The 21978-nt window shown below is 43.2% G+C and overlaps 1 protein-coding gene across 1 annotated transcript in view; it reads right to left on the reverse strand.

Annotated features, from left to right (window-relative positions):
- Positions 1 to 21316, reverse strand: part of LOC148037017 (uncharacterized) — a 167790-nt gene extending 146474 nt beyond the window's left edge. Inside the window, exons 1-2 of the mRNA XM_087675957.1 lie at positions 21298 to 21316; positions 15294 to 15422 (exon numbers count right to left, since the gene is read on the reverse strand). Of these exons, the coding sequence (XP_087532083.1) occupies positions 15294 to 15361 (68 nt within the window). The 5' untranslated portion in view covers positions 15362 to 15422; positions 21298 to 21316. The remainder of the gene's footprint in view (positions 1 to 15293; positions 15423 to 21297) is intronic.
- Positions 21317 to 21978: the final 662 nt, after the last annotated feature.

Raw genomic sequence — 21978 nt, forward strand, 5'->3', positions numbered from 1 at the left:
GATGTGAAGGTGCTCCTGAAGGCTTGTCCGGTGAAGATCGAGAGCGAGGGACGGACGGCGAGGAGAGACGGGCGACGACGGGGCGGGACGGACGGGCGATGACGGGGCGAGGATAGACGGGGGATGGTGGGCGACGGACGGACGGGCGATGGCGATGACGGGGCGAGGAGAGATGGGCGATGACGAGAGAGAGAGAGAGAGAGAGAGAAAGAAAGTTATATTAACGTCTACAAAAGGCCAAATAGGCCTATGAGACCAAAATGTCACATCTGAAAAACATGGGCTTTTTCCAAGTTCCAAAATAGCTATCATCTAATGTTGTGACTGACTAAATGGAGAATAAACAATACATAGTTGATAAATACAAAACAAGATACAATGTGAAACTCCTCTAGAATACTTTCATCCCAAGATATTTCTCATGGGTCTATCTAACATAGAGAGGCTAAAGCAATGAGGTAGAACTCTCCAATGACAATGTAGTATCCTTTGTATCTACAAATGATGCCTCCTGTGGAGGCATGGACCAACTAGGCATGGCCAACTGCATCTCTAAGTGGTTGTATTTGGGGTGACTCCTCGAAGTGTGGTGCGGGCTCTATGATACAAGGAGTGGTCAAAATACTGAAGTGAGCGATGCGCAGTGGCGATGCAATATCCGGCGATGAAACTGTCAAGTAGAGAGCAAAATGTGAGCAAGAGTAACAAGTGAGAGTCAGAGATAGACATGCACGATGTTCTTGGGTACAATTCTTGTGTGTGCACCTCTTTAGGTTTTAGATAGATATATATGAAAGTACAAATGTACCAAGGGTGTGTTCACACCTTGCACATATAAAAGGCACGATGGCCCTTTATTCCCAACAACCTCCCACCTAAACGCAATGTGCCTTAAGAGAAGAAAAGAATCAACTAAGTTTACGTATATACAAAGCTAAAATACATTTACCTATCCAACTCCCATCATCTATCAGCAATGAACAAACCGCTCTGCTGAAAAACCCTTCGTGAGAAGATCTGCAAGATTATCATCTATATGCACTTTGAAAAGCTCAATGCTCTTGCTGTCAAGTACATCTCTAATGAAGTGATACTTCACCTGTATGTGCTTCGTCTTTGCATGAAATATGGGATTACGTACTAGCATGATAGCACTTTGACTATCACAATGGAGAACAAGTAACTCTATAATGCCAAGCTCTCCTACCAGACGTGAAAGCCATAAAGCCTCCTTGCATGCCTCAATGGCAGCCACATACTCTGCCTCTGTAGTAGACAATGCAACACACTTTTGTGGCCTGGAGATCCAAGAGATTGCTCCTCTTGTAAAGGTAAACACATACCCAGAAGTGGACTTTCCACAATCCGCATGACCAGCATAGGCTGCATCTGTAAAGCCAACAACAGATGCCTTCTGCTTTCCAAAGCAAATGCACAACTCCTTTGTGCCTTTGAGGTATCTCATAATACCTTTCACTGCATCCCAATGTTTTTTCCCAGGGTTTTCTATGTATCTGCTAACCACCATAGCATACATCAAACTGCCAACAGCTAAAGCATATGGTACCTTAGCCATTTCAGCCTTCTCATCATCAGATGTAGGGTTGTGCTCTACACTGAGTTTCACATATGGAGGCAATGGAGCCCTGATTGTTTCCCCCCCACCAAACTGAAACGCTGCAAAACCTTCGAGATATACTCCTACTAAGATAGAGTAATTCTTTTGACCTATCTCTAAGTATTCGCATGCCAAAAGTGTGATTTGCATCACCAAGATCATTCATGTCAAAGCTACCATGAAGACTTTGCTTCAATGAGTCCAAGACATGAGTATCCCTGCCAGCAATCAGCATGTCATCTACATACAGAACTAACATAATCAGGCTGCCATCTGCTGCCTTCTTGGTGTACAAGCAATGATCCACTCGACTTCTATGAAAACCTTGAGACTTCATAAATGTATTAAACTTATGATACCATTCTCTTGGTGCTTGTTTCAGCCCATACAAACTCCTTTTGAGTTTACATATCATCTTCTCTTTCCCTTTTGCCACAAACCCTTCAGGCTATTGCATATATATGTCTTCATACAGATCACCATGTAAGAATGCAATCTTTACATCCATCTGTATGAGCTCCATATCTTCAGTTGCAACCAAGCCCAAAATGGTTCTCAATGTAATCATCTTCACTATAGGAGAGAAGATCTCATCAAAGTCAACTCCATGTTTCTACTTGTACCCCTTTGCAACCAATCTTGCTTTGTACTTTAGCGAGGAACCAAAAGTGACCTTCATCTTGTAAACCCATTTGCATAGAAGGATTTTCTGCTCTTTAGGGAACTGCACCAGTCCAAAGGGTCATTTTTCTCAAGAGATTCCATCTCTGACAACATGGCTTTATACCATTTCTTGCTAACCTATCTATCCATTGCTTCCTTGAAGCAAGACAGTTCACCATAGTCTATCAACATGACATAATCAGCCATATTGTTTGCACCAGGAACGAATCTAGTAAGTTGTCTAGTAGCCCTAGACGATCTCCTAACCCAATGATCATTGTTTGCTAGTTGTTGAGCCTGCAAATTTCCATTTTCGGCTTACTGTCCTGGCATTTCAGCCTGCAAATCAGCATTAGCAGCTTGATGTCCTGGTTGTTCCTGCACATCCAATGGCTCATCATTATGGGCAATGTCTAGCTGATCATTTCCAACATTATTTTCTGCATTTGCAGGTTCATTTACAACAGGTATTTGCTGTTGTACAGCAGGCACATTTTGCTGTCCAAAAGATAATTCTTCTCGAAATACAACCCTACGGACCTTCTTAGTCTTTTCGAGCTGTTTATGCATGCGATCTTCTCCGAAGATAACATCATTGCTGCATACTACTTTCCTTTTCTCGGGATCAAATAATCTATACTCGATTTCACCTTCATCACCATATCCTAGGAAAATACATTTACAGGACTTTGGCTCAAGTTTGCTGTGTTTTTCCTTACATATGTGCACAAATGCTTCGAAGCCAAACACTTTCAAGTGTGCATACCAAGATGATTTGCCCGACCACGCTTCTTGGGGAACCCCCCCTCCCCCCCAAAAACCTGTTTGGTGACCGATTAATCAAGTGTATGGCTATCATAATAGCCTCTTCCCAAAAACCATGAGGTAAAGCAATATGTGACAGCATGGTACGGACCTTATCCTGTATGGTCCGATTCATATACTTTGCAACTCCATTTTGGGGTGGATTATAAGGGGCAGTGAGCTCCCTCTTTATCCGTTTGCTTTCACAAAATGCCGGAAAGGCCTTGGACATATATTCCCCACCATTGTCAAAGCGAAGACACTTAAGTGTCTTATCAGTCTGATTCTCAACCAATACTAAGAATTTTTTTAACTTGTCAAGCACTTTGTCCTTGCTACGAATAGGGTAAAATCCATACCTTCCGTCTAGCATCATCGACAAAGGTAACAATGTATTTCTTTTCCCCTAAAGATAACCCTGATATCTGACATACATCGGAATGTACTAACTCTTTAGGAGAAGATTTCAGTGAAAGAGACTTCTTATGAGACGTATGTGCATGTTTACCATAAACACAATGATCACAATGTTCAAAATCAGCATAACGAAGACAAGGCAAGTAACCCAAACGAGAAAGCACTTTCATTCCAGTTTGACTCATGTGTTGCAATCGGCCATGCCACAAAGAAACACTTGGCTACTCGGTCACAACAACAACATGGTCACACACACTAGATACATGGAGAGAATACAAGATATCACTTTTACAGCCTCTAGCAATCACTCTAGATACCTTACGGATCTTCCATTTCCCATCACCAAAGGTGGTATGAAATCCATCGTCGTCTAGCTGCCTTGTGCTAATCAAGCTTTTCTTGAGCTGAGGTACATGCCGTACATGCTAAAGTGTGAAGATAGAACCATGCTGAAACTGCAACCGTACACTTGTCACATGCATAGTTATCCCCAAGAAGGACAATACCATGCCGACGCCCTGTATAGTCAAAAAACCACTCATGATGAGGGGTAACATGAAAGGAAGCACCTAAATCTAAAATCCAAGTATGCATGCCATCATCCGTATCTGCAAGTAAAGCATGTATACTAAAGTGTGAAGAAACATAGAGTACGTCATTTCCACTGTCACTGTCATGAGTAACTACATTCACCTCTTCAATTTTGACACCGCTCTTCTTAGGCTGACTCTCTTTCTTCTCTTCCTTGCTATCATCTGTCTTATTGCCCTTTCCTTTCTCTTTCTTCCATTTGTAGCAGTTACATTTAAATTGACCCTTCTTGCCACAATGATGGCATTCAACATCCTTACCGCGTGATTTATTGCGTCCCTTGCTATCAGATTTGCCTTTCTGCTGTGATCTGCCCCTAGTATGCAAAGCACTAGAAGACTTACTGGATGCATTGTTCTGCCGATTCATTTCTTCCATGAGTAGAGCACTCTCTACATCAGCATATAAAAGTATCGCATTAGAATTACTCATAGCAGTTCTGAATATATCCCAACTCTCTAGCAGAGTGCAAAGCAAGAACGTAGCCTTAAATTCTTCATCAATCAAGAACTTCAAAGTAACCAACTGGCTGAAAATGGAGTTAAACTCACTCAAGTGAGTAGACATTGTTGTACCCTCTTTCATACGACGCAAATTCATAAGCTTTTTCAGCCAATACACTTTGCTTGCGGCACTCTTCTGAGCATACAGTTCTTCTAGTCGAGTCCAAATAGTATAGGCAGAATCCACACCTTGAGTGTTAAACAGCAAGGCATCAGAAATTGATAGCTCGATGGTTGAGAGTGCAAACTCATTTAACTTATCCCAATCTTCCTATTCCATATCTACGGGCTTTGCTCCTTTGGTCTTAATCAGCCTTGCCTACTTCTTCTGCAACAAGATATTATAGCACTATTTTTGCCACACTGCAAAGTTTTGTGCTCCTTCAATTTCTTAATGTGCATGAGATGACTCTGTTACTACTGCCAGCCATGATTTTCAGCCCAAATGTGACCAAAAAATTTCAGCAAATGCACGCCCAAACTATCACACAAGCCGTGGATGGGTGGTAATTCCCTGATTACTACTCAGTTACAAGAGAAACATTTATTACAAAACTAAGAAATGCAAATTAACTCACAATCTTGGGCAATGGGCAACCTATTGGCCCCAAAACCGGCGCCCCTTTTGTTATTTCTTTAACTTAATTGAAGAAGAAGTTGATGCACAATGGGATTTTTCCAATCCCTTTTGGTATTCCAACTCCCCTTACTATCCAAAATGACCAACAAGTCTTCAATCTGATTTGCCCCTTGATTCGGGCAGTCAATTGGCCTTCATTCACTTTGATGGAGATGGAAAATGCCCCAAATTCATTGATTTGTTGGTTTCTCCACTTGAATTTGATTGAAAACAGCTTCAAACCTGTTGAATCTAAATCTTGGAGCTTCCAATTTCTGGCACACTTCTTGAGGCTGTTGCTAAACCCTAATTTCTACCTGCAGATTAGGGCTTACATCATAGAAATCTGAAATTTCTCAATCTCTGGTGATCTCAATGCTATAATCTTTGCACGGTTGTAGCAAGGCGGGGGATGAGAGAGAATGCTGAGGAGAGAGAAAATTCAAACTTTCCTCGTGAAGAACCGAAGAAAAACAATCATTTACTGTTGTTGCCCTATCTCAACAGCCTATAGATACTATCGCTTACTATTGATTGGTCTTCCCTCACCCCTGGCTGCCTCAGAAGGTCCTCCAATGACTACAGATCAGACCCGGAGCATAACCTCCCTCTCTCTTGCAAGCTAAATGCACTAAAATGCCTCTCTCCAACCTCTAAAGAAGTTTTCAGTCTTGCATGGGCATTTTTTACAAGTTGCAGCCTTCCCAAATGGTTTTTCCAGTATTATCCATAATTAAATATTATTTTTTAATCTTTAAATGCTGAAAATTAATCTAATAATTCTTTCTATGTCCAAAAGAAAAATATGACTGGTCAATAATTAAATTGGCTAGACAACCTCCATTCCCGAGTATCTTTTGCCATCTTTGCCCATCAAATTGACACTAGGTACAATTAAATGTCGCTTCTCTAGTGTCACCAACTGACACTTATGGCCGAAAGAATGATCCAGGCCAACAACTGGCACCAAAAACCACCAAGTACTTGTGCAACATAACTTATAGCAACTTTTTCCTTTGGCATCCCGTGATTTTCTCAAGTCTCAATTTACTCTAGCCCCAGTTACACCTCACATGTGTAACATTTACTTAACCATGTGATTAAAAATTAATCCACGTGTTAAGTGAGGTTTCAAAAATACATGTCCTCGTAACAAACCATGAGATAGGTGTACATCCATGTATCCCAAGTAACAAAGCCATCGAGAGATATGTGCAAAAGATGTTTCTGATAGAAGGACATCTTCACATCCATAAATCCTTAATAGGTGTCGCCCATATCCTAGCTATGTATAGCTAAATAATGTCCATCTTGATGATGTGGTTCACCACTAAGCTCCAAGTGAAGACAATCCAAGTTGTACTATAGGGAGAGAGGTGATCCATGTGTAATCCATGCAGCGATAACCATGCCTCTATCCGAGCATACCATCACACAATATCCCCCTATAATGCTAGCTATCTAGATGACTCTACTGAGACCTGGGCATTGTTAGCAGTGATGTTTTTCATGTCTTGTCAACTCCTGCCTGTGAGCCTCAGTCTAAGTCAAACGAGGACTTTAGGAGCTCTAACCTGTCTATCACTTGTTCTGACAGAGGAGGTAGCTCATTCTAGAGCACTCAATTTATTGCATTTCAATGCATTTTCTTCTCCAATTGAGATTTTGTATGCATTTTCCACGGCAATTTCTGCATTCTTCAACCTGCCTCACCTGTTCGGATAATGTCCACTCTTTTCGAGATTATTCTGTGCATTTCTGGCAATTTTAACAGCATTAAATGATGGTCGAACCAGTATTAAATGCTAGTCTGTCATATTTTTGGCCCCAGATTTCAGGTCAGCCAGTTTTGGGATTTTCTACTATTTATAGCCATTTCCCACTTGGCAATCAGTTAGATTATCATCTTTCCTCCTTCCTTGGTAGGTGCACACTCCAACAACATCATCTTCGGTGGTGTCATTATCATCATCCTGATCTCGTGCCCTCTCTGATGTTATGGGCTACGTGCAGGGACTAATCAGCCCTCCTGTAATCAGCATTTGTTCCTTGTTCAATGGAGGTTTCTTTTCTTCTTCTCTTGCAAATTGTCTCTCTCTTCCTATGTTTGAGTTCCTTCTTCTATTGCACACTCTCACATGGTATCAAAGTATGATATCATTGCCTAAGAGTGACACAGAGCTGACTTCTCGCAGAGGAGACCACCCCAGACTACTAGGCGGCCTTGCCACATCAGCATTCTGCTGAAAATGCAACTTTTTGCTTGGAGGCATTAGCGTTTCTTGTGCCAAGTACCCGTTTTGCTACCCACTTCCTCTCTTGCTGGAAGTGACAGGCTTCCTCAATCAGGTGACAATCTTCTACTGCAAACGTAGTGTTCCTTGGTCAGGCAACAGCTCTCCTCAGCAAATGCACATAGTCCTTGTGCAGGCAATAGTCTCTCTCTCCTAGACAGACCCTCTACATCGACTTCATTGTGATCATGTAGTTGTTTCCTCCTATTTCGGGGTTGTCTACCTCCAAAACGCAGATTTTTTGTGGGTGTTTTGCAGAAATATACAAAGATGTCTTATCACCAGTTCTTTGTTGACTCAGAAGATGAGGTCTTTGTTCCTTCCTCTGAGAGACAAAGTGATTTCGTGCTAGTTCACGTGACGACCGGAGGTCACCTAACCCGTTTGTCCAAGATCCCTCTCCTCCCCACTCTCTCCATGTTTCACAAAAGGCTCGTTCTACTGGCCTTCATATGCCTTCCATGGCACCCTCTATACAGGTGCATGTAATCCCTTCTTTGCCCAAAGAGGACCGGCTTGATAGTTCCAACTACTCGCTTTGGTCGTGTAAGGTGGAGTATATCCTTGATACCTTCGATCTTTGGGAGTTTGTTACCCATCCTGTTCCCCATCCCATGGAGGATCCCACCATTGGATCATCGATGGATCGTGCGGCCTTATGAGCTCGATATTTCCTCTTTATGAGCTTACAGGATTCTGTCCTAGTGCATGTGCACTGGCTATGGAAAGCGGCGGAAGTGTGGAAAAAGCTTGCTTCTTTGTACCATCAGAAGACATTTGCTCATCAGATTACTCTCAAGAAGAAATTATAGATGTTCGTTGTTGATGATTCTTCTTCCATGAAGGACTATATCAACAAGTTGGAGGACATGAGGGATGAGCTTGCGTCCCTTGGTAAGATAATCTCTTCAGAGGATATGGCCATGACTCTTTTGACTTAGTTGCCATCTCCCGAGTTTGATGTCTTCTATACCAGCCTTCTTACATCGAGAACCCATGAGAAGCTTCCATGGGAGGAGCTTGCCCCGCTTGTTTTGGAGCATGACGAGTGCGCCAAAGAGGTAGCTAGTGGATCCACCTCCACCAAAGCTTTTGTTTCAGGTTCGGGAGGGGGGACGCAAAAGAAAGGAAAGTCACAAGCTAAAAGAGAGGAGAGTTCTTCAGGTTCTAACTTCGACTCGAAGAAGCCTAAATGCCCATACTGTGGGAAGGGGATACATCCAAAGGAGAAATTTTGGAAGAAGTACCCTCACCTCCGTCTAGGAGCAAAGGATGGAACTAAAACATCCAAGCCTTCTACCTCTACTCCAGTGGTTATCCATGAGTCAGTGTTTTTTCAAATTGTTGACTTGGAGGAGCCTTCTTTAGTGGTTGCCTCATCTTCTAAGAGGCCTTGGCTGGTTGATAGTGGAGCTTCTAGTCATATGACTCCCCAAGGTGATTTGTTGCAGGATCTACATCCTTCTAAGGGTTCAGTCACTATTGGTGACATTGTTTCGGTGCCTGTTTGTGGTGTTGGCACTTTGCCTTTATTTCCCGACCACGCGTCGAGCTCCCTTTCACAAGCTCTTTGTGTTCCGAACTTGGGCTTTCCACTCCTCTCAACTTATGGCCTTACAAGGCTTGGTACCTGGGTTGTCTTCACCAAGCAGGCCATTTCTATTGAGGATTCTTCTATAGGGGTTGTTATCGCGAGAGATTGGCAGGAGAGCGGGCTTTACAAGCTCCATTCCCCTTCTCTTATGCAAGGTTCTCCAAGGCAATTGCCTATTGCTGCACCTGTTCCCGCTTGTGCACCCTCTTATCCACAGGTTCCTTCCTGTCCCATACCCTCTCCTCCAGTGGTTCCCTCATACCCCCCATCCCTTTCAGAGGGGGACAATCTCGGTGATGTGGCTTTGGATTTTTTAGCCCCTATTGTTTTAGAGGGGGCTTCCTAGGATCGCGAGGAGCTTCTTCATCGGTAGTCTTTATGGATGGACTTCATCGACATTGGCATTCCTCTTGCCACCCAAGGATCCATTTCTCCCTTGGCCTTTCACCACATCCAAGATCTGAGAGGGGGTGTTAGCAGTGATGTTTGTCATGCCTTGTCATCTCTTGCATGTGAGCCTCAATCTGAGTTACACGAGGACTTTAGGAGCTCTGACCTGTCCCTTCTTCTATTGTGCACTCTCACAGGCATATTTTTCTCTGTTCAATCTCCAGAACCTATGCAAGAAAGTCACGGCCTAAAAAAGGGTCTCTACCACTATGGGTGGTGCTCCCATCTCTACTCTAACGATCCCATGTGGCACAGGGAGCTTACTCTGAATCATCCATGAAATCATCAATACTAGGGGTCTCTCCATCTACTCCCATTCCTCAAATATCTCCTCTTCCCTATATAATCATTGATCCTACGTGGCTCTTTTTGTATGATAGAGGCGTGATCCCCATATAGGGACCCCATATACAAGTCTTGGTGTGACCAAATATTGAAGAGCCAAAGCTTCATCCCAAGCTCCTAAAACTATATGCATGCACATTGGCTCTCCATCGACCATGGGGCCACATAGCCTCATGTCAATCTATCCTTTGTTGCCCTCCTCAAAGTGAATCCCCAAGTAAACATATCTCTAGACCACCTCCACACTCTCCTCTCTATATGTGAAAGGGGGCACTCATCACCGAATCCACTAGGTGGAGGTATTAAACACCATAACCTTGGTTTTTTCAAGGTTCATTGTGAGATCCCTATTCTGAGAAAAGACTAGCATGTAGTGCATCTAAGGGGTGCTACAATCCCTCAAGCGTGTTGGAGATGAGGCCTATATCATCTACATACAATAATATGGGCATTAATGCCCCTCCCAAGCTAGATCCCTCCCCTCCAAGTCTATCAATGTAATCCAATATCTCATCAATATAGAGCCTAAACAAAGTAGGTGAGAGTGGACATACTTGTTTCACTCCAATGGTATTGGTGATCTCCTCCCCTCCAAGTCTATCAATGTAATCCAATATCTCATCAATATAGAACCTAAACAGAGTAGGTGAGAGTGAACATACTTGTTTCACTCCAATGGTATTGGTGATCTCCTCTGACAACCCTCCTAGTACTCATACCTATCCTATGACAGACTCATATGGTGCTAGTACCCCCCCCCCCCAATCTCATCTCAGTCAAGACCTCCAACTCCCGTAGTTTCTACATGCGGCTAACACGGGGTACTATGTCAAAGGCCTTGCGGAAATCCACGAAGCAACAATATACTCATCTCATCTCAGTCGGGACCTCCCACTCCCGTAGTCTCTACATGAGGCTAACATGGGCTGCTATGTCAAAGGCCTTGCAGAAATCCACAAAGCAAGAATATACCCACCTCCCCTATGCCCCACTCTCCTCAATGATGGTCGAAGTGTGAGGATATGATCAAGTGTAAAGTATCCTCTCCTAAATCAAACCTGCTCACTTCCATCTATCAATGGTGTCGCAAACCCTCATTGTACTAAAGAAAGCGGACGACATGGGTCTTTAACCTAGTGGTTAAGGCAGAGAGGGCTGTTTAGGTACACAATACAATGACATGGCATATGTATGCCACGTATCTAGAGAAGCAATGGGTGTATGGGCTCAGAGATCCTGGAATGCCTTCCATACCTCCTTGTTGTTTTGCTCCAAGAATAGTTGGTAAAACTCATGCTCCAATATGGATAGATATGCCCTCTTCTTCCACCACATTAGGCGACAAAAGATCAAGCATGTTTGGCTATGTGTGTAGATTTCTTGTGCTTCACCTTGCTAGCGACAATGAAGATGGGTTTCCTTGCACTCCTGGTCGTACTAGCTATTTTTCGAGACATTCTTGCTTGGAGGAGTGGAATGGGGATGTGTGTGGGGAAAATATATCGCAACTGAGGTATGAAATGCTCTAGCAAGCTATGTTGTGAACTCCTCCAACGGTGTGTGAGGATCCATCTTTTGCAAGCTCCAGTAGAGATAATCTAAGTACACTCGTCGTCAATCTGGTGAAGTGGTATCTAAGGAATCTGTGGTGAATACTCCCTTGAGGGATCACATCATGTTCGTAGGTGATGGCAAACTGTAGATAAGTATGGTCAATTGCCACTACCAATGGACGAGGGGAGACTCTGAAAGACTATATGTTGGGAATCCACCATGTAGGTCCTCCAGAGAGGCCTCCTCCTGTACGTCTAGATGCATGCTTATAGTGTCCAATCCTAGCCATCTAGCCAAGCCATTAAGGATGGCTAATCCATGTATGCCTTCCAAGGCTAGGAGGTGGTGACCATATTCTGTGCATTGGACGGTGTCCTATGATGTCCGACTGAGCCCCATCTCCTCCGGTGCTCTCTCTCTGTACATGTGGTCCTCACTCTCAAAGAAGGGGACATGTCTCTATGCTATGTGGTCATTGAAGTTCCTAGTCAACAAGGCATCTCCTATGGTAGAATAATGCATGATATTCTCATACTATGATAAACATGGCAACTCTCCTCCCTGCGGTGCATATGGGGAGTTCACTCAAGCAAACTAGTACACTGCAAAATATATATCACAGGGGTGATCTGTATGTATCCAAATCCACATGAAGCGAGCCTCCTCATCCCTCAGCATGACCTACACAATATGTCGTAGCTCCTCCTTGTGCAATAAATCCATTCCCCAACACCCTCTACTCCCCCCTTGTGATTGGGCTTAGGGGTGACATGCCATCTCCCATCTATGGCTTCTCCCACCACTAGGAAATGTGTCTGGGCTCTCGTGTGTCTCTGTATACAAGATGATGACACTATCAATGAAGGTCTACTGCAATAGCCCAACATCAGTCCTTTGTCTCCATATACTACCCATTTGCCCACTTTGCGAGCCTCCATAAGTGGCATGCATTCCTAGCAATGGGCTACTTGGGATGGTGTGAGACTGTCCTCAAGATAGACTTTTTTCCCTTTCAGAGCCTTCATTTTGGAAAGAAAGGCTCGTCATGACTCCAAATCAACAAATTTGAGGATAAGGTGGAGACTCTTTTCTAGGTCCTTACCTACTTGCCATGCGTTTTTCACAATGGAGGGGTCCTCTACTCCCATTTTTCCACATATGCTCTTGGCATCTTCTAAACGGCTGTCTCCCACTTTCCATCCAACCACCCAAATGTGCAAAGCTCTAATTTCCTTCTCTTCTCCTCTTCAAGTGCTATGTTCACAAAATCTTCCTTCTTTGTTGGGGTCTTCTATGGCTGCCATGTATTGATCTCCTTCGTCATGTGTGTTTTCAGCTCATTAATTTCCATTTGTATTTTGTCTTGCTTCAGTGATGATGAGTTGATGATATCATGCTGAAGCTCTTCGATCACCCTATTTCTTTCTTGAAGAGGAGACTCAATGTCTTGCTTCCAAGAGGTGAAGTGTGCTCCTCGTATATTTCACTCTTCCATGCTTGCATCTTCCTAACCATCTCCTCCCTGATTTGCTGGATAGCCTCATCACATATTGCTGTCATCATTTCTTTAACATTTTGCACATCATGGTCTTGCATTTTGCAAACATCTCAGAGTGCCTCCATGCCCTTTTGTGTATAGAAATATGAGAGATCTTGAAGCAGTTATGTGAGATAAACGTGGAGGACTAGGAGAAGAAGAGGGAAATTTGTTGGTTTTCTTTAAATAAAATAAAAGAACTATAAAACAAACCAAAAGAAGAGGGAAATTGGTTGCTATTTATAAAATAAACTATAATGGGTAGAATAAAATAAAAAATATGTTATATGAAAACAAGCTTTTTTTAACTAGCTAGCACCATCTTTATAGCTCGTCCTAGACAACCTTCTTGTGTGCCACTTTTACCATGCTAGAGCCCAAGTCCTATTTACAGGACTCAAGGCTTGTCTATGCACATTCATCGTGTAATTACTATCCTTGGATTCTAGATCCAATGATTGTTACTTCTATACACTGGGATGGTGTAGGTTGGTGGTATAACATGCCAGCTCTTGGAACGCGAGTGTGGCCCAATATGCAACTAGTCCCCCCCAGGCTCGAGGGTAAGCCCATTTGGCTCTATGGCTGGAGGTGAGTCTGATGTACATTCCCTCATGGTTTCTATGCCTGGTCATGGCTTGTGTTGTGCCTTGCGTGCAGGTTGGATCGTTGGGGATTTTCACGAGGCCTTCATGATGGTGGAACCAAGTATGTAGAAGCCCAAGCATACCCACAGGACAGCAGCAAAAGAGAAACAGCCAAACATGATCAGCTAGCATAGAAATTACCGCTCTCTCTTCCTCATTCTGCATTATACCTGCACAACATACCATTCTTTCTTCCTCATTCTGCATGATACCTGCACAACATACTTCAGAGAGCATAAAGAACACTCTCACTGTTGTATACCCAACAAAGGGCCCACCATGTCCCTGGAGCAGTGACTTCCAAGGACAGCTGGAAGGCAAATGATGGTAGTGGAAAGCAAGCCAAACCTAACCAGGAGTGAGCAAGGGTGAAGATTCCAAGGCAATAGAGTGAAGAGAGAGTATCAAAAGCGAAAACCTTTCGGCCTACACATGCGCATTCGAAGACCCACTTCTCTATTTTCCTTCCCTTTCTTCCCTTCTATAATTTCTCCACATACATTAGACAACGTTGCAGAACCTTTGGATGCAGCAAGACCATCCTCAACAACATAACCCAAGCGTGAATACAAATGGCACAAATGAAGCCGAGGTGCCCTTCAAAGTTCACACTTGCTTTTAATTTATCATTATATCCCAAATAGTCTAGGCAAAGCAATTATTAAACAAATTAATGGAACTTTTCAAATAAAATAATGGAATGACAAGCTTAGTATGTATAATTCTAAAGCGTCTAATAGAAAAGTTCTTAAGAGGAAAGTTTGATTCCATAATAATTCATTTTCCACATATGAGAATCCTAACCTCCAACCCACTATCAGCTCGCATGTGCCTACCTTGACCTCTTCTCTTCCTAGTAGCATTCTATCCATATCACACACTATGTAAGAGTGGAGAGAGCCTATTAGGCTGGACTATCACAGACCCATGGGCTCTAGTGACCTTGTGCGTATTGTAACAGCACATCTTGGAGAGCAAGAAGAAGCTTTGATACCAACCAACTAGGATCCATCCTATACATGTGACACAAGACAAGCCATACAACCACATAGAATAAACATGAGGATAAAGGCATTGTGCTCACCTCCTAGCCATAGAGCAAATACGAGCTAACCCTGAGCCTAGCAGCCACCACAATCAAGCCAAGCCTCTACCACAAGGGTAGGTGTCCCATACCACCCACCCATAGCAATACAAGTGTGTAGGTAGTTACTTGTCTAAGGACGTAACAATCGGCATCTAGGTTTCAAACAAAATATTCTATGCAGAAAGCATAAAAAGCTTCATGTAAACATTTCATATTGGTTGCAATCGCTCTTTTTAGGTCATACAAGACAAGGTACATAATTGTCACATAGATTTAATTGCATTAGGGAATGTGATTAAAAAATGTGACATTACACAGCTTAGAATCATCCCTAAGTCCAGTCAGCCTGAACTGTGTTAACAGAAGTTTAAATTTACAAATGGATCTAACAATCTGTTGCATTGAGCAACATGGTTACATCCATTCATGACATGACAATTAATTCTTCACAAGACTTCACAACATGCTATTTAAAAACCACTTCAAATATACAAGATTCAAAACTAGCAAGGTCAATTCAGCTAAACAACTAGGCATAAATAATACATTAAACTAAACAAAAAATTGTACCGTGAAGGTGTGTCTTGTAAGGATGGGTGTGCATCAAGTTCTTGATTTCTTTCACTTGCCTCTTCCATGACAAATGATGATTTTTTGGTATTTCTTGTCAAAGCATTTTCTCCTAGCTCTTGTAGAAGCCTACAATGAAAATAAGCATCCACGTTTAGCAAATGCGATATTGGACCACCAAAGGAGTGAGTGAAGTAAAACTGAACCAGACCTATAGTTTATATTTGCATGTCAAGGTTTGCATAAATGATGAATGAGATAAAATCCACTGGTAAAAATTTGTTATTTAGGGCCAAGCTGAAGAGGGTACATAAATTCTAAGATCAAAAGCTTAAGGCCTCATGTTCAACCTATGTGAAATATGGGACTACATCCAATACCATTAAGTTATTTACAGAGAGGTTGTCCACCAAAAAAGGTTCTTATATGTAAAGACCATGACCACTGTGAAGGAAACTGCTAGGGTTTGCACTGAGGACACACAGAGTGTACGACCACGACAGAAACACAAAGAGACAGACATAAACATAGAGGGAAAAACTCAGACCCTAAACGCAAAACTCAAAACTCAAACACAAACAGAAGAAGGGGGAGAGAGAACACAACTCTAAAGTGAATGAATGCTATAAATGAATGTAAGAGTGTACAGTGTGCTCAAGGGCAAAGCAATGTCGGAGTGTGACATCCACCAAAGATGGATCCCAAGTCTGTGACCACCAGTCAGAGTGTAGGAGTGCAGAATAGTGAATGGCAGCAGTCTAGTCACCAAAACACAGCAGGCTGGAGGCTGGAAACTGGTAAACGCAGCAGTATACCACCGATCGAAGGCTGGAAACTGTGCACAGTCTGCTGTAAACAACAGGCTGAAACAGTGTCTAAGGGTGCCAGGGCCTGCAATGCTGAAAACGCAGGCTGGGTGACCTCGGAGATGATGGACAGCAGGCTAAACAGCAGTCTGGAGCAGTCGCCAGCAGTTGAGAGCTGTCACCTATAGCAATGGACAAGCTGAAGATAATGTGGCTGCAGTTGATGATGGCTGGACAGCAGATGGAGGCGGGCTGCAGGCTGGAAACTGGGCGCCAATAGCAGCAAAGGGTGTGTGGGCTGGTGTAACTTGCAAACAAGGATGATGGCTAAATGGGGGCAGCCTGTCTACTTATAGATGTGGAAGGGCACCCCAAAAATTAGGGTTTTCTACTTAACTCTCTCGAACCCCAGAGGTGGCCTCTTGGACCTGAGTAGGCGACGGTAAAGGGTGTGGCTCATACTGAGCAACGAGTGGTTGGGCAACACACTGCTTCTCAATGGAGCAGACCAGGAAGCCGAAGAAGAGGAAGGAGTCGAGCAACCACTGTCTCTAGAAGGAGTGGACTGACGAGGAGACGGTATCAAACAATCACTGTCTCTCTCGATGGAGCGAACTACAGAACCGCGGGTCATGGTAGCCACTGTACCCGAAAATAGGTGGGAGAAGGCTGCCGCTGGCATTGTGACGATCTCTAGGAGGTCGTAGCACCAATTGATCCTCCATGTGCTCAAAAGGACTTAGTGCACATCGGATGCATCTTATTGCCTTGAGCATAGTACTCTGATAGTCGATGCAGAATGATCTCTGTGGCCCAGAAAGGAGAGGTGGCAAAGGTAGTGCCTAGTGGGAAACGCATATACTCCGGGGAGGTGGGGAGCAAAGGTCGAAGTCGGCAAGCATTAGTGGTGTGTCCGATGATGCCACAGTAGAAGCGCCCAGTAGTTTGGTCATCTATTGGTAAAGAAGCCATGGGTACCAGTGTGCCTTGCTGAAAAAGGAAGAGGTGGAAGAGGTCACCACGAACAGCAATGTGCTTGAAAGGACTTGCTACACGTCCTTGCTACATGGTCTTTTGAGCACATGGAGGATTGATTGGCGGATCACAATCGCAGTCCTTGCTACATGGTCTTTCCGCGAGCTGGGACTACTTTGGCATGCTTGTTACACGCATTTGAACGGCGCTTCTTAGAAAAAGATGGTGGAGGCCCGAGGAGCTTCCAAATTTCCCTCCCATTCACACTCTGAACCCTAGCTACTTAAGGGGCAAGTAGCATAGGTAGTTGAACCACAGGTTGCTCCTCAGAGGGCTTCTACACCGCTTGAGTTGATACACACCAATTTGGTATGCTCAATCATTGCAAACTTTGAAAGAGGTTTACGTCTCTACAAACACCTTCCACTTGCAAAAGTGGGAGTACACCTCACTCTTGTACTCCAAGAAATAGGGCCACACAATGACTAAAGTTGTCAACAATTAACATAAGATACTTGGCCTTCCCAAGGGGACCCATAGGTTCATAAAGGTCACAATGAGTTTTGTTCTAACCTATTTTCTTAGTTTTGCAAGGACCACGTTATTCGGGTGAAATATTCCCATCCAAACACACCATCAGGAAATGGTGCGGTGGAGCATGCCAATCAAACCATGCTTGAAATGGCTCCCGATCAATGTTGGAGCATAGGAGTTTTTCCCATTCCTTATAGGATGAGGCAATGGCTACTGCGGTACATATCTGCAACAAGTCCCCTACTTTAGCATTACAGGATATGACTCCCTACCAAGCTTTCTTTAGAAAGAAGCCTTCAGTTTCCCACTTTCACAACTTTTGAGTGTGAGGCATATGTCCATGTGGACAAGAAGAAAAGAGGGAGCAAACTCGACCCCAAGTCGAAAAAGCTTATCTTCATAAGTTACAACACAACCATGAAGGGCTATCGACTCCACAGCCAGAAGACTCAAAAGATTGAGGTGGATAGGGATGTGATCTTCAATGAGGCTACGGCCTCCCAAGATCCAATTAAAGGTTCTTTTGTTACACGTCGTTCTTCATCATGGACCCCCCCCCCCCCCCCCCAAACACCATCAACCCCTCCCCTTCCTTCCAAGTACCCCTTGGCACCCCTTCTTCCTCTTCTTTCTCACCTTTTCCCCTTCCACCCTTGATAGCTCCTTCATCCACCACATCGTCATTGAATATTTCTACCCCTTTCAAATCTCTCGGGTTTCTAGGGGGGATTGAGCTATCAAAGGGGAAGCCTTATTCATTAGATGAGACACATCTCCCTTCCCTTAGTAAGGGGTAGTTGTTAGCAGTACAAACAACTCGTGTGATTCTGACCTATGCCAAGCATGGCTAGGCATTTTAGGCATTTTACTAGGGCATTTATGATGCTCATCCTCAACCTCAAAATCCAATAGAAGGAAGCTGATCTACAATGGTCTCAATTTTGGTGGTATAAGTTTGTATGTTTCTGCTATTTCTTGGCATGTTACTGAACTGCTGCGTGAGCTAAATTTTCCATGCATGAATGACATTGTCATAGTTTCTCATAAGAATCTCCCATGCATCCTTTGGAGTCTGATAGTGATTTGCATGGCCATAACATCTAATATGCTATAAAAAAACTCGATTTAGCTTCATCTCCAGTATATAAATCCCAATAACCTCTTCAAATTAGGAAGTTTTGCATTTTGAACTTCCATAGAGAAAGGCTCTTATTATCCAGTTTGTCCCCCAAAATCTAAGTGATATTATCAGTTCCTATTACATTAGCCGTAATACTACTATTTTAAGACAATGCAATGTCTTTATGGCTAGGCAACAACAAATGCATTTTCAGTCTACCTCCCACGTGTTGCTCAAAACAGCTCCTGAACTGCTGATGATTGCTCAGTTTGTGACATGCCCACTTGAAGCGTCCTTGGCGGCACAATTTAGTGGTCCTTCAAGATGATTCTTCCTAGTCAACGCCACTTGGTACTCTTTCAAATAGCACAAGGATTGTTGCCTAGGCCCTCTCGGGTCCACTTCGCAACGGAAGGTCCTGGTTGTTCCCACAAGAATCCACCTAAGTTTTTTTCCCTTTTTCTATGTAAACTAGAGCCTCCTATTTGGAATTTACTAGTGTCAGTCTTCCAGTAACTGCTTGTGCTAGATTACTCGAGCCAAAGCTGAATCATATCGCACTTAGTTTAAGAAGAGTGAGAAACGAGGGGGAGCATGAAATATCAACCTCTCTACCCATAAGGTAAAGTCTCGCTTCGCTCCCCTAAAATGATACAGAGCCAAGGGTCTTAGTTGATTTGAGGATCAATTCCTCCTATTTTCCAATGTAACGACTCTGTGAGAAGCTCTCGGCTTACCGAGACCACCTTATCTTAGAGCGGATCTGCCATCAAGGATCACGCTCTCCCACTTCCCTCGATTGAGTAGTTTTAGTTATCTACTTACCTAACACATTTAAATTGTACAAATAAAATCAGCTTCCTTAATTAGTCCTTTAAATCGCACTATTCGTTTACATAAATTAAATATCACAACACACAAACAATGAAAACAACCCTTTGAAAGATAGGTTCTTTATTTAATAAGATTCCTTGTATAAGACGTCATTTTCTACCCATACGGAAAATTGGTGCAAAGCCCATTATTTACCCAAGATTTCTACCCCTAACTAGTACCGAGGCCATAAAGAGAATTAGCCTTGATTTGATTTTTGCCTTTCTTTGCGTTCATATGATTTGTAAAACTAAAGAACTACTATTAATGCAACTTCAATTATCCTAGTTTTTACATAATTTATAAATGTAAAAAGAATTTCTTTCTTGATGTAAATTTTATCATTTCCAAATAATCTCAATGTTCTTATCCAAAAAATAAAATAAAATTTTAAATTTTAAATTTTAAAAATCTCAATGCAATTTTTTTTTCTTCCTACACTTTCTTGCAAAAAGAATTATTCTCAATACGACTTTTATCTTTCCATAATTTTTAACATGATTAAAAAAAGGTTTTATTCATGATGCAACTATTCGTTTATAGGGATATTAAGATAATTATCCAATGCAATATCATATAATTTACCCTAGCTTCGAATTTATACAATTTTCAATCATTCCTTGTGTATCCTATTTATACGCTTCTAACCATGTATTATGAAGAAACCTAATCTTATGTTGCGTAAAGTGGCGTATTGACCATGTTTATGACTGCATTAGTAGCTCCTGCACTCTTTGCTCCTGAATCTCTCTCCTTCTTTTTACTTCTTCTTCTCTCCCCCTCCCCTCTTCTATTCTCTTCACTCTCTTCACTTATTCCTCTCTTCTCCTTCCACTTTTCTCTTCTTCCTTCTCTTCTTCTCCCTCCCTCCCTCCCCCTCCCTTGCCTCCTCTCTCTCTCTCTCTCTCTCTCTCTCTCTCTCTCTCTCTCTCTACCCTTGAGCCCCCACCAACCCCACTGACCTCCAAGCCGAGAGGGACCATCCTAGCCATAGCCATGGCAAGAAGCAAAGCCCAACGCTCACGCCCAACCGGCCCCCGCTCATACAAGAGGCACATGTCGAGGATACAAGGGATACTACGCCGCCACCAAAGGGCCCTGCCCCACCGATTCACCCTCTCGATATCAAATAGACCCATGCATGACATTTTAGGATGACCAAGCTCCATGAGCAGTTCCACACCATACTTGGAACACATATGAATTGTATCCAGCCTATATACCATTTTGTACCTACTCAATTAGTTTATCATAGCATTAGATGGTAGCTTTACTAGGACCTAGAAAGTTTCCCAAACATTTTGTATGTAACGTTTTGGTCTAATGGGCCAGCTTGGCCTTTCGTAGACATTAATATAACTCTCTCTCTCTCTCTCTCTCTCTCTCTCTCTCTCTCTCTCTCAACCAGCAATGGGTGTGCAGAATGGTATTAGCATTTCTATTAGCTATCTCTAGCTTATATAGACTTATTGTTTAAGTGTTGGGTGTAAAGTCTCTTCATCTCCCTTTATCTCCATGTAAATAAACTTCCAGGTGTGAACACATCCTTAATGTACCCTAACATATAAATACATTATTTTATTCTTTGTGTACCATAGCAAACAATACACCTATCTATGCGTTCACCCTCTGTAACTCTCAACTCAACTCTGCTCTTCAGCTAACGCCTTGATCTCACACGTCATTGTGAACTCACCCCTTCAAATCGGTATCAAAGCCCAGAGTGCACGCTTCCTGAGATCAAAGACGGCTCGCGAACAACTCGAGGCAGAAGGTCAAACAAGGACCAGTCAGTGTGACTTACAGCTGCTAAGTGTGTGGCCATCGAGCGACAAGCTCTGACGCAGGCAGTCGACAAGACTTGTGGGTTATGGACGACAACTCACAAGCGGAAGGCAAGATCAAGGCAGGTCCAGCGTTGACCACAGCAGGTCCAGCGTAGACCACAGCGATAGCAGGCAGCACCAGCGACGACCAACGGCAAGCAACGATTGCAGGGAGTCGAGGCGTGACAGGCATGACGGAGCCGCGACTAGACGGACAAGCGACGTGCGTCAGACGGCAGCCAGCGAGGTTCCAAGTCACGCGACGTGACGTGACTGGCATATCAACGGACCTCGTCTCGTCATTCTTTTTGGGCCACAATTTCGTTTTTCTCTTTCCTTAGATTCTCTTGGAATTTTCCCTTGGCTCAACGGGGGTTCTTGCATGCAAGCACAGAGTTCAGATTTGTGCATATCTATGCCCAAAAATTTGGGGCTTTTCAGGTTGAGTGCTACTCATGCAAAATTAAGGCATCTATGTCAGAAATTGCAGACATTGTGCGCATTTGAATTGGGGATTTCGCCAAATTTACTAATATTTTGCTCATCCGAGT

This window comes from Lygodium microphyllum, chromosome 4 (assembly GCF_053477565.2).
Source record: "Lygodium microphyllum isolate KBCC chromosome 4, Lygodium_microphyllum_v1.1.10, whole genome shotgun sequence".
Lineage (NCBI taxonomy): Eukaryota > Viridiplantae > Streptophyta > Polypodiopsida > Schizaeales > Lygodiaceae > Lygodium > Lygodium microphyllum.